The following is a 13,975-nucleotide window of genomic DNA, read 5'->3' on the forward strand; positions in this document are numbered from 1 at the left end:
TGTTTAAATAATTTTTTTTTTCAAATTTCAAGTTCATAAATTGGTTTGCATTTTGAAAATGGACATCGGGAACTTCATCATTATCATTATAATCAATAAAATAGTTCCGAAATAATTATGAAATTAATAGTTCTAGAATAAGTAGAAGATTTAGGAATTTAATAGTTTTGAAGTTGAAGAAAATTGCAGTAAAATAGGTAGCTAGAGAGCAAGATTTGCAAACCTTTGTTTCTTGGATGCTTTGGACACTAGAGAAGCACATCGCCGGAGATGCACGTCGCCAGAGATGCCGAAGAGTGCAGCAGAACCGATTAGAGGTTGCCGATTGTTGCTGGAGGTTTGCCGATTGGAATTGGCTGGAGGTTGCCGATTGTTGCTGAAATTATTTTGATTTGTTCTTCTTGATCAGATCTTGAAGATATTGCCGGATGTGGAAGGTGTTGCCGGAGTTTGGGTGCAGTGGCTGAATAAATGATTTTGTTGGAGAAGCTTTTGATCGAGTTAAGTTTCAGCATAGAAATTTTTGCTATGTTAATTACTATAATACCTTTTTTTTTGCTAATGTATTTTTGTTTAATTTTGAGTTCCAATATGTATGAGTTTCCCATAAATTAAGTTTTTTTAATTAAATTTTATTATGGAAAATTTAATTTAGTACATTCCTAAAATGACATATTTATGAATTATTTCCAATTTCAAACGTAGATGCCCACGGAAAGCCGAATCAGTTTAACCATCAGATCAAAAATATGCAACATCAATAACCGTCGGATCTAGGTTAGAAGAAATCCCAACTTCCCAAATACTGATATATAAGCAAACCCAAATAGTTTTGAGGGTTGCAAGCGTTCAAGCTCATACAAAGGTCTCTCTAGGGTTTCTTTCTTAAACCTCCGCCACTCTCCGCATTATAACGAGGTTAAAGAGACGGCGCTGCTCTTGCTGTCCGCCTTGATTGAGCTGTAGTTGGTTCGTCTTGGCCCTCGATTTTGCTTTAACAGTAACACCCTTTATCTTCTCTTTTCAAACCCCGAATTATCAATAATGGGCAAGCTCTCAAAGGCCGAGAAGAAGATCAACTACGACTCCAAGCTATGCCAGCTCTTGGACGATTTCACCCAGGTCCTTATTGTGGCTGCTGACAATGTTGGATCTACCCAGCTCCAGAACATTCGAAAGGGTCTTCGTGGGGATTCAGTGGTTCTCATGGGTAAGAACACTATGATGAAGCGCTCAATCAGAATCCACTCTGAGAAGACTGGCAACCAGGCCTATCTCAATCTCATTCCCCTTCTCGTGGTACGTTTTTTTAATTGGTTTTTTTATTTGATTTATTATTGCTATATTAAGATTCGTTGTGCTCTGATGTGAAATTTGCTTTTCTTTTGATATGTTCATAAACTGATTTTGTGCTGTATTGTTATCTGTGATTGTTTTTGGTTTTAGGGTAATGTGGGTCTGATTTTCACCAAGGGTGATTTGAAGGAAGTTAGTGAAGAGGTTGGAAAGTACAAGGTGAGATACCCCTTTACCATTTATTATAAATATGCTATTTATTTATTTGTGCGTGTGTATGTATAGTTTTTGCTGAATCTAGTAGGATATTGTATACAATCTCACATATTCCGTAGTCTTGTCTAAATCGATTAGTTCTTAGTGATGTTGGTAATTGATGTCATTATTTCTATTTAATATTAATTTTTTTCAAAAACAAGATACATAACTGTTGATATTACGTATAGTTTTTGCTGAATCTAGTAGGATATTGTATACAATCTCACATATTCCGTAGTCTTGTCTAAATCGATTAGTTCTTAGTGATGTTGGTAATTGATGTCATTATTTCTATTTAATATTAATTTTTTTCAAAAACAAGATACATAACTGTTGATATTAACTTTTAAGTGTTGAATTCGAGAACGCAGTGCAACTCTATTGATACTTAGTTTTTGCTTCGTTTTATCTGCTGGCTATTGATTTAGCTCTACTTTCTCTCAATTTAAATATTTATGTCTTACAAATGTAATAGGTTGGAGCCCCTGCTCGTGTGGGTTTGATTGCCCCAATTGATGTGGTTGTTCCTCCTGGCAACACTGGTCTCGATCCATCACAGACCTCCTTCTTCCAGGTCTGTATGCTTACCTAAGCTATTTTTCCTCCTTCATTTTACTTCTTTAGAATTTATGATTTACATACTCCGGCTTTACAGGTGCTTAATATCCCAACCAAGATTAACAAGGGTACTGTCGAAATTATCACCCCTGTTGAGCTCATCAAGAAGGGTGACAAGGTTGGTTCCTCTGAGGCTGCCCTTCTTGCCAAGCTTGGCATCAGGCCATTTTCATATGGTCTTGTTGTCGAGTCTGTTTACGACAATGGTTCAGTCTTCAGCCCAGAGGTGCTTGACCTGACTGAGGATGACCTTGTTGGGAAGTTTGCTTCTGGCGTAGCTATGGTTACCTCATTGGCATTGGCCATATCTTACCCCACTATTGCTGCTGCTCCTCACATGTTCATCAATGCCTACAAGAATGTTCTGGCTGTGGCTGTTGCTACCGAATATTCCTTCCCACAGGCTGATGAAGTCAAGGAGTACTTGAAGGTAATGTGCTCGAGCAATGTTTGTATAAATTTTTTTGAGTAAATTAGTGCTGAAGTTTATTTCTTTCTGCATTTTGTTTAAATATCTTTTCGACAATTCAGGACCCTAGCAAGTTTGCTGTTGCTGCCGCCCCAGTGGCTGCTGCCGCTGCAGGCGGAGCTGCCCCAGCTGCTGCCAAGGCTGAAGAGAAGAAGGAAGAACCGGCTGAAGAGTCAGAAGATGATGATATGGGATTCAGTTTGTTTGATTAAGTTATATGTTAGTTGTTTTGACCATTTTAGGATTTTGATTTCGTTTTATCTTAGTTGAAAAAGATTTCGTTTGTTGGCAGTTCAATACATTTTCGTTTTTATTTCAAATTTTCCAGAGATTCAACAATTTTATATGAATGGTTTTTTTAGGTTATTAAGTTAATTTTTCGATTTTTGTGTTCTTTTTTTATCTCCCATTTATACCATTTTAATAATCGAGCGAGTACATCTTTAAAATTATCGTCATTTTCGTTTAGTGATTAGTATTTTTCTTCTTATTAGTTTGTAATTAGTCATAAAACATCATTGTATAAACTCCAGATGCATATACATGGCCCGAGCGTTTATTTTTACTTAAAGCATAATTAAAGATAAAACAATTGCATGGTGGTCGATTAAGTTGGTCTCAAAAGAACTCTCGAAATGTCCATACACCTTCCTTCCAAGTGGATTGAATCTTGTCCAGTTGAATCTTGTTGTTGCATGTTGTTCTGAGTGTGCATTTTTCTACTTTGGGCTGATTTATTTAATGGGTTTTCTCTGGAATCTGTATTCTTAAAAGGGAATGTCGTTCCAAGTGATCTCTGCATCCTTTGATTTTTCTAATAACGTCCAATCTCCATTAAGTTTCTGGATCATTATGATCCGTATGTGTAGCCTCTACTTTTAGATTCTTTTAATGGCTACTGTTGGCTTTAGTTTTCTTAATGATTTACTCTAATTTTAGAGATTATGTAGGTGGGATTCTGGTTTGTTTTTTCTTGCATGCGCCTGTTTCTAGCTTTCAGGTGATATCTTGTTCGGTGAGTTGATTCTCTATTATGATTAAGTAGTATATATAACTTTGATAATACGGTAACTGTTGGTAGCTGCATGTTTGGTTATCTTTATTTGTTTGAACTCCCTATGACTATTTTCATAGATGATTTAGCTAATTCTTTATCATTTTCTCTCAACCTTAACCGATCTGAAAATACTTTCTCTGATATGGATGATGATCAAGTTAGTAATGCTTATCAGTTTTATTTAGTGATGAGGTTGTTGACCAATAGGCCATATAACCATGGAGCTTTCAAGAAAAAATGTTGTGCTTTGGAAGAAGAGATGCCCAGAATACTTCAAAATTTTATTTAGCTCAATTTGGTTGTGAAGGTGAAAGTTCTCAATAAGCATCCATGGCATTTTACAAAGAGTGCACTTTTCTCAAATATGGATTCTTAAGTCTGGCCCAAATTTTTTTTTGAAAAATCATACATAGCATTGTAATTTTTTTTTTAAAATACAGAATTTTACGAAAAATTATAAAAATACGTCCAACAGTTCGTGACAATTGTGTTATTGTTTGTTACAATTTTCTATTTGTTTATAAATATTATTTATAAAATTTTAATATATAGTTACAAATTTTTAAACTTTGGTAATAAATTTGTAAACTTTGGTTACAAAAAATTTGTATTGTTTTTATTTTAAAAAAAAACCCTATATTTACAATTATGTCCATTTTTTATTTTGTATATTTTTTTTAAATTCTGTAATTTTAGTATTTTTTTTTAAATCTTAAGTATTTTTGTAATTTTTTTTTCATATTCGAATATATATAGGTCGTGCGAAGTAGGGTAGGGCTGCCCGCATTTATAGTTCTAAACTAGTTAAGTCAAAGGTAGATAACTCTTTATCTAGATATAAATGAAAAAAAAAAATACATATACTTGATATATATTTTTTAAAATAAATAATATAAAAAAAAGAAAAAAAATAGGTATATTATGATTTTGAAAAAATACACCTATATTTTAAAAAAAGTAGAAGATATTTTAGAATAAAAAATGAACATAATCAATAAAAAGCCCAATATGTTGAACTAGGTATGTCAGGCCATCTACTATAACTTCATTTTAAATTAATTGTCTTCATTTTTTCACATTTTTCATTTTAAATGACTATTTCATCTCCAATTATTACTTCAAATTTTACTTAAAAAAATTATTCATGTTTTATTCTTTTTAATCATCACTAAATAAAATATTAATTTTATACATTAACATTAATATAAATAATTAAGTAATAATAATTTTGTATCAAGTACAAAAATATTAATGGACTTAACTTAATTGCTACATTATGAAAATTAAACATTACATTTTTAAAAAAAAAATTGTTTTGTTGTTGTTTAATTATGGTTAATTTCATTTCGTATTTTAAATTTAATAAGTTGTTAGTTTTTTTATTTTTGTTATGTATACTTTTATTTATTTATTTTATTAATATAATATAAATATAATTTATTACTATAATATAAATCTAAATCTAAAAATAAAATATAAAACATAATTATAATTATAAAACTAAATAATTACACATATAATATTATGTAAAATGATATATATTTAAATAAAATTATTAAAAGTATTTTAGGTATTATTTTGTTGACTTATGAATAGTGCTGCCTTTATTATTGAAGGTGCATAATGCAATTATTTAAAACTAAGATAAAAATAAAGTTGGGTTGGATAGGCGTTTTGTATGATTTTAATTTTTAAAATGATATTATTCTGTTTTTGAAGGCAATGTTGGATATGCTCATGAGTGAAAAATTTATACCAATCTTAATAAATAATATATAAGAAATGTAGTCTGTTATGTCTATTAAGTGTGATTCTGTCTTAGGTCTATTAGTGATCATTAGGATGACATGTGTGGAAATTTTATTGGTTTAACTCATAGTTTTTTTTAAAATTCATTTAAATTGATTTTAAATTAAAAAATAAACTTAAAAATTGTAAATCATTAAAAAATATTTTTGATTAATAAATTAAATTCAAAATTATTTATTAAAATGAAGAAATAAAATTAAGACAAAAATCTTTTTCCAAATCTATCATCAACCCAACCCTATTCACCCGATACTCTTCCTCTATTTTTTTTTCTTTCATCGTGTAACTTGTATCATTAACCATGGTCAATCATGGGAGGGCGAAGGGATGTCTGCTAGGAAGAGGAGAGTGGAGACATCCTCAGATTTGTATTTTCATCTTGTTTAACTAGTTTTTATATTAAAGGTATATTAATTTTTTTAAAATTTTGTATAGGTTGTTTGTGTATTACTTTTTAATTAGTATATATATTTTTTGTAGGATGGTATATTAAAGTTATCTCGTTAATATTATATATATAAATATATATTTTAATTATTGTTAGCATGAGATATGCATTGTTTATATTATAACATATCAAATTTTGTTATTTATATTTTATATCAATTGATTTTGTTTGTTTTTAATTTTTTTTTATAGTATATAAGTTTACTAGTATGATATATTAATTTGATATATTTTAATACAACAAATAGATATATCATGCTACTAAACATATATACCATATGTATAATAGTATTTTATATACCATGATAATAAAATTATATAAGATACAAAATTTTTAACAAAAATAAAGTTGGTATATTATGTGTATATAGTATATAAGTTTACTAGTATTGATTTTGTTTGTTTTTTTTTTATAGGATATAAGTTTACTAGTACGGTATATTAATTTGATATATTTTAGTACAACAAATAGATATATCATGCTAGTAAACATATATACCATATGTATTAATTAGTGCTGAAAAATGCACATTTGTTGATTTTAATTGTCAAAATAAATTAAATTTTAATTAATATTTTTATGGAATTATTATCATTTATTTTATAAATAAAAATATTTGATTATAATTTAATTTATTGTTATTTTGTAGGAATTAAAGTTGCATTTTGGCATAAAGAAAAAGAAATAAGAAAGAAAGAATCAAAAGTGAAAAAAAGACTTGAAAAAGTAGCATTTTTTAAGGGAATTAGGCCCAAAATGAGCCCAAACAAGCCCAAGCCCAAGCTTGCCACCACCTGGACATGTGGCGCGTCTCTATTGACTGCACTTGGTCAACATTTTCAGCCACCTTTCAACCCAATTTTTGTGGGTTTTGGGTCTTGCACCTTTCCATTTTGAGGTCTTTATCTCATATTTTGTGGTGTTTTAGAAAAAGGGCAAAATGACCATTCACTAAAATAGCTAAGTTAATATTAATAATAAGATTTGATTTTTCAAAATCATATTTTATTATTAAGATTTCAAATTTATTTTGTAGACCCCATTTGTAATTTACTTTCTTTTTAGTCATTTTCTCATTCTATAAATAGGGACTCTTCTTTTACATTTGATATGTAATTTTTAGGTAGCAAAACTCTACCAAATTGTAGTCTCATTTCTCATATTTTCTCTCTAGAATTTCATGAGAATGTCTAGCATAATAGACTAATCTTCTTAGGAAAGTTAGGATGATCCTATATGCACTATGACTTTGTTTTGTATTTTTGATTCACCATGTGCTTAAAGTTTATATATTTGAGTGATTTATTTTCTTTCATCTCTATTTCTTCATCTTGTTATCTATATTTATGTTTACTAATAGTATATAGATTTTGTCAAGCACTTTCTATATATTATCAAATTAGTGAAAATAATATAGATAATATCTTTATCATTTTCTCTATCTCATTCATATATATTTACTTTTGCTAAAATCTATATAAAATTAGTCATGCTCTTTCTATTAGGGCTGAGCATTGGGCGGGTTGGTCAGGTTACAAGGCATTTTTACCCGTCCAATGTCATAATCGGGTTAGCAAAAGTGACCCGTAACTTGCCCAATTAAGAAATTTTTTTTCAACTCGTCCAATAATTTGGGGGGATTGGTCGGGTTAACCCGCCCAAACCGAAATTGTATTTTTTTTTGGCGGGTTGGGCGGGTCAACCCGCCCAAACAAAAGTGTTATATATTTTTTTTTTACATTTTTGTAATTTTTTTCTTTTAAATACTAGTACTAATAATGTGAAGTTTATCTTTTTAAGCTTAAAACAATATTTTAAATTTATAGTAAAAAAATTAAAACAAAACTTAATTAATTTATATATTTATTTGAATATATTAAAAATAATAAATTCTTAATTAGGCGGGTTGGGTTATATTGAGCGGGTTGATAATTATTTTCAACCCGCCCGATGTAACAATTGGGCGGTTTAAATTTTGGTCGGTTTATTTGGGTTGCATTTTTTGGCGGTTTTTTCGGGTTGGTTTGGGCGGGTTGTAAAAATTTCTGCACAACCCTACTTTCTATGTATGTTATAAATAGTAAAAGTAATATTTGTGTTAGGTTTTATATCCAATCTTTTATTGCATTATTGCCAATGGTATAATGTCATTTTTAGATTTCTCATAAGATTTATCTCATCTTTCCATGGTAAAGAATAGTAATCACTTGAATATATTTTTGTGAAACATATTTGTGCTTCAATGTTAAATCTTCCAAATGAATAGTTTGGATGTGAACTACTCATTTGTGTAATTTTTATGAATCAAAGAACCAAATAAATAAGTATTCATATTGATGACTCTTGATCCTTCCTACTTGTTACCTATTGTTACATCACTCTTTAGTTTATCTTTATTTCTAATCTTTAAATCTAAAAAACAACAAAAATATCACTTGTTCTATTTTCCTCATATTATTTATCTCTAAACTTTATTTATTGATTAACTTTATTTCTTTGCCTCCTTGTGGAATCGACCGCCCGATCTATACTACAACCATCGCTTAGTGGATGCACGTTTTGGGCGTTAAACATGTATCATAGTATTTTATATACCATAAGACAAAAATCAATATACCATGATATTAAAATTATATACCGTACAAATTTTTTAACAAAAATAAAATTGGTATATTATTACTCAAAAAATATATATACCTTGCTAACAAGACTATATACCACTATTAAAATGAATATAGTATACTGATAAAATTATATATCACCATTATATATAACAAGATAGAAATTAAATATCATCTACAAAATAATGATATATCATACTACAATTTGATCCTGACGTACCAGAGGAGATCGCTATGATCGTTACTGTATCCGTATTAAAGAGATGGGACAAAGTGTTCGGATCATCGTGGAATGTCCTAATCAAATGCCTAGTGGCATGATCAAAGCTGATGAAAAAACATATATACCGAGTTGGAAAATAATATACCAACACTTAAAAAATGAAAAAAAAAATTACTAAAAAATATATATATAACATACTAACAAAATTATATATCCCCATTAAAATATACGTACAATGCTAACAAAATTATATACCACTATTAATATATATGTACAATGCTAACAAAATTATATACCACAATTTTATATAACAAGATAAAAGCTAAATATTATCTAAAATAAATGGTATACTATATCACAAAAAATATATACACCAGTTGGAAAATAATATAACTTTAAAATAAAAAATAATTGAACAAAACTAATATACATATACCACGATATTAAAATCATATGCTTCAAAATAAATAAAACTAAAAGAAAAGAGTAAATTGGTGTTGTATTATAATCCTCATTAAACTAACCATGTCACTTAAACTAACTTAACTACCAGCTATCTTGGGGTAGTTATTTTTGTTACAACACCAAGTGCTGATCTAACTTCTATTTATAGCCTCGAATTAGCTCATTTGTATAATGACCAAGTTTTAGATTGAGTTCTGGGATGAGTGAATTTGTAAAGGAGCAAGAGTGAGTTGAGAGTCTTGAGAGCTGGTTCAAGATCTTGTATTGTAAAATAGTCTCGGTTCTTGCTTGAAGTTGTTCACTTGAAGAAGTGTTGTGAAAAGCTTGTAGAATGTTGATCATTAGGCTGTAACATAGATATTCATCTTAAAGGAACCTCAGTTGGAAGAAACTGGATAGGCCATCAAATTGTTGGTTGAACCAGTATAATGTGGTTGTGTTCTTTTCTTTTTATGTTTTGATCCTCAGTTTTTCTCTTTGCATATCTGGTTGTTTCTTTGTTTAGTTCCATAGAACTTGCAAACTTTGAGTTGTGTTGTGTTTTTTGATTACAACAGTTGTACGAGAGCCAGGTTTGGCTAAGCATTAAAGACTCAAAGTTTAAGGAATTCAAGGTTCAAAAAAGCAAGCATCAATGGCTTCCGCATCAACCAAATTCGATCTTGAAAAATTTGAGGGCTCGGGAGCTTCATGTAACGTCCTCCTAATCCAGAACTGTTACACTGTGTATTAAAATTGGTGCTCAACTCACTAAACGAGTCTGTTGTACCCCAAAAATGCGAGCTAAATTACTCAGCACAAGGTACACCTGGCAGGCAGGTGTGTGAAGAAAGCAAGATGCTAACTTTGGAGTGAGCAGCTCGAGTCAAACTTGATAGCTTACGACAACCATATAGTCTTCAAATTGATTCTTGCGCCAATAACTTAGTTCGAGATATTTGTCATCCAAATTGCCTTCGTGAAGCTCTCAACACGACCCGTGTCAGTTCAGATTCGTCTTACGACACCCAGTTCGAAGGAAGTGTTCAGCTCGCAGAAACTTGGTCATGATGCACAGTGAAGGATCCCAAAAGACTCACCGAATATTTATACGCCTCATAAAGGCCCAAATTTATTATGCATTTATTACCTGATATAATGGATATAAATTTAATAGGCAATCATGTATTTATGTAAATGGGAAATTACCCAAAATTTTCAATTACCATATTAAGGTACGGTTACCCAAAACTATCCATGAGAATCTCCTATAAATACCAGAGGAATGGACAGTTAAAGGGATGGACTTTCTGTATGCAAAAACTCTACTTAAATTGTCATAAAAAATTTCTTCAAGAGTCATAAACAGATCAATAAGAGTGACTTGTGGACTAGGTGAGTTTTAACCACTGAACCACTTAAAATCGTGTGAGCATTTTGCATTCTTATTTTTTTCCATTTCTTATACATTCAGTTTACAAGAAACCTTATCTCTCTATTGTTGGATTTCTAAATCCCCCGTTGTCAAAAAACCGCGTCGTCAACAGATTGGTGCTTTCGTGGAGAGAAGATTAGGCTTGAATTCCCACATAAATTTCAACCCAACAATCACTATGATGGTCACTCATTCTATGCACGAAAATGAAATAGAGAAACATGATGATCAGGAGGGTTACCATGCGGCCACCCCCACCTGAGAAGGTAAATTCGTGCAACGTCACCCTGGAAAACAACATGTGGACCAAGACGACGGTGGGAGCTCGGCTACACGCCCGCCAAATCCTCGTCCTGGGTACCTGACAACCATCAAGATGGAAAATGCCTAGTTAAGGAACCATCTTTCCCAGGCCAACAAGCAGATTGAGGATATTTTAGCTCAATTACCCCCTCCTACAACCGATGCTAATGTCTGAAGGAGGCAAGGTGGGTCCCATAGATCCCATAGAAATAATTGACCTAATATTAGTCGCTTTGTCAGAACTGCAACTCTGAGTTCTGTGCCTTATGAATGAAATCCACGGAATACTCAACCTGCCAATCTCCAAAGGAATCCTCGAGCTAATGTCAGCCGTTCTGTCGGAACTGCGACCCCAAGTTTCGCACCTTTTGAACGGATTCCACGAAATGCTCAACCTGCCAATCCTCAAAGGAATAATAATTCAACTCACACTCCCAGGAATCAGCATGGCCAAACAGGGCGAGCTGAAACCAATTTAAGGAGAAGAGACGTCCCGACAAATCCATCTGCGCCTCGACCAGTAGCTTTGGCATGGAGAAATGAATCTGCATTGCTCCCAACCCAGGAAATTGGAGTAGATCAAGGTCGAGCTAATCTAGTGCATCCTTGTGGAACAAGGATAGCTTCACAATTAAGGAGTCCTCCATCACCGATTCGACATCCAACGCCACCTCTCCCACATAGGAATGCTTCAGCCCAAGGGGATAGCAGGGGAAATCCCCCCCCAGAAGACGCTTATATCCCGCAATCACATGCCAATAATCCAGGTCCTCAATCCTAGCCATGAGTTGCAAGCTTTGCGAATGGGGGCTATTGGACAGAGAGCCAACACGGAGGTAGGCACGAGAGTGACCTAAGGAATCATTTAAGCTTCGTACAAAGTCTTCGCTCTGACCCACATTCCGACCCGTGTGATCGTCTGAACTCACAAAGAGGACATCAAGTTTGCCACGATGATTTAAGTTATACTCAGGCTAGGGTAGATCCATCTATTGTACGTGACAATGAGAATGTTCCGCCTAACCGAGCTCAAGCTTGGAGGGATAATAACCCATCTAACGTGTACAATAGGGTGGGAGCTGATAACCAGCTCCCAAATAATCAAGAGATCAAAGATCCAACCCTCGAGCGATTGGCCTTAATGGAGGAGCAGATGAAAAGACTTCTGTCTAGAAAAGACATTGATGACTGTGATTTTGAGGAGGAGCTCGAGCCTTTCGCTCCCTGTAACGCCCTCCTAATCCAAGACCGTTAAAATGTGTACTTAAATTTGTGTTAGACATGCTAATCAGGTCATTTGGCTTAAATCGTGTAACTAAGGTTAGTGACAAGGGTTAGGGTTAAAATTTTTGGTCAAAGAATCATTGACTTTTATTTCAAAAGTGTTATACAACATGGGATCCCAAAATATTACAACACAACTGTTTAAAAGGGTAAATACATAACAAAAGTTACATCAGCCGGCCTAAGCGGCAAAATAGGGCTATGACCCTATTTCCTCTAAGAAAACCCCAGTCGTAATGGTCGAGCAACCACATATGTACACGCTGCCACCGAAGCTCTCCAACTCATGGCTGGTCAAGCTTTCCCTTTCCCTTACCTGCACCACGAAGCACCCGTGAGCCGAGGCTTTGCAAGAAAACAGAATGTACAACAATAGAGAATATAACTTTAAATAACCATTAAACAAAAATCAACAACATTACTTCATAACCAATGTCATTTAGTTCAAATACACGATCATTGGATCTACCTGGGCCATTGCCCTATTCAGTTGGATTTTAAGCCAACTCTCGGGCCTATGCCCTAGCTACGTGACCATAGAGTCACCTGGGGCCTCACCCTTAGCTCTGTCTCACTAGCCATAGAGCTAGCCCAACCCCCGTGGTTCATCTTCGACCTTAGAGTCGATCAACGTAATAGTACGTTGCTAGTTTAGGCCAATGCCTCTCGACCAGCGCACAATGTGCTATTGCCGCCCTTGACTTATAAGTCAAGCCCTAATCTAGGATTTCATACCTTACTTATAAGAAACAAATGTGGATAGGCACATCCCGACAATTAAGCACATATTCATGCTAATCATATAATCCCATTGAATAACCATACCCACAATACTAAACATATTCACATAAAGGGGCCGCACGACCTAATCATAGAATTCATGTAATGAATATAAGCACTTAAGCATTTATCAACAAGCATTTAGAACAATAGCCTAACATAACCAATCCTGGGGCCCAAGTCCTAATCATATTAATATACAATAGACGGGCCAAGCCCTAATCACATACAACACGTTTTGGGTGCAGTTTTCTTACTTTAGGTCCAAGCAAGCGTAAATAAGAACGACCCTCGAGCACGATCCCAGTTCCGAGCCCTTAGCGAACCCTAAGCCACAACCATAAAATAGGATTCTATTAATATTGAGCGATCAAAGGCTTTCAGACCAAGTCCTAGCCTCCGAGGCCTCGGGTTCCACCAAACCGGGTAGTGGAAACAAACCCAAGCCCTAAGGAAAAAGTTCCATTCTAAAACAAACTCCCCAAGGCAAATCTGCCTAGGTGGGCCACGACTTGCCCCCCTGTGGGTCGCGGCGCGCCCCCCAGGCAGAGACCTCCAAAAGCGCCTGACTCAAGCTAAGTCGCGACTTGTCAAGAACAAGGTCGCGACTTGGCCCCTTGAACCAAGAAATATCCTCCATTTCAGCAGCCAAATTCAATCCTAACCACCAAATTTCACCCCAAAACGTAATTCAATTATCCAATTCACTCTAATATGTTCCCAACAATAAAATCCAACAGAAAGCTAGCTCAAAACCTCATCAAAACTCCAATTCAATTCATAACCTTAAAGTGTTTAAGAACACTAAAAACCAGCCAAGAAAACACAGAATTTAATGACCCAAAATTGTAATTCAAAGCTTACCTCAGTTCCTGATTGAATCCACAAGCTATCACTAAGCTAATCTCCAAGTCTAGAGCTCCAATTTTG

The 13,975-nt window shown here is 33.4% G+C and overlaps 1 protein-coding gene across 1 annotated transcript; it reads left to right on the forward strand.

Moving 5' to 3' along the window:
* Window positions 1–825: 825 nt before the first annotated feature.
* LOC133798298 (large ribosomal subunit protein uL10) lies at window positions 826–3,024 on the forward strand. Its single transcript, XM_062236539.1, has 5 exons — window positions 826–1,299; window positions 1,447–1,515; window positions 2,030–2,128; window positions 2,210–2,602; window positions 2,704–3,024. Exons 1-5 carry the CDS (start codon window positions 1,045–1,047, stop codon window positions 2,851–2,853), a joined length of 966 nt encoding a protein of 321 aa, XP_062092523.1. The 5' UTR covers window positions 826–1,044; the 3' UTR covers window positions 2,854–3,024.
* The last annotated feature ends 10,951 nt before the right edge of the window (window positions 3,025–13,975 follow it).

This window comes from Humulus lupulus, chromosome 8, assembly GCF_963169125.1.
Source record: "Humulus lupulus chromosome 8, drHumLupu1.1, whole genome shotgun sequence".
Taxonomy (NCBI): Eukaryota; Viridiplantae; Streptophyta; class Magnoliopsida; order Rosales; family Cannabaceae; genus Humulus; species Humulus lupulus.

What these genes read in the sequence shown, in the direction of transcription:
- LOC133798298 (XM_062236539.1), top strand. Translation starts at nt 1,045, where the DNA reads ATGGGCAAGCTCTCAAAGGCCGAGAAGAAGATCAACTACGACTCCAAG. An exon ending in ATCTCATTCCCCTTCTCGTG is followed by an intron (nt 1,300 to 1,446) that starts GTACGTTTTTTT and finishes TTTTGGTTTTAG; the next exon opens with GGTAATGTGGGTCTGATTTT. An exon ending in CACAGACCTCCTTCTTCCAG is followed by an intron (nt 2,129 to 2,209) that starts GTCTGTATGCTT and finishes CCGGCTTTACAG; the next exon opens with GTGCTTAATATCCCAACCAA.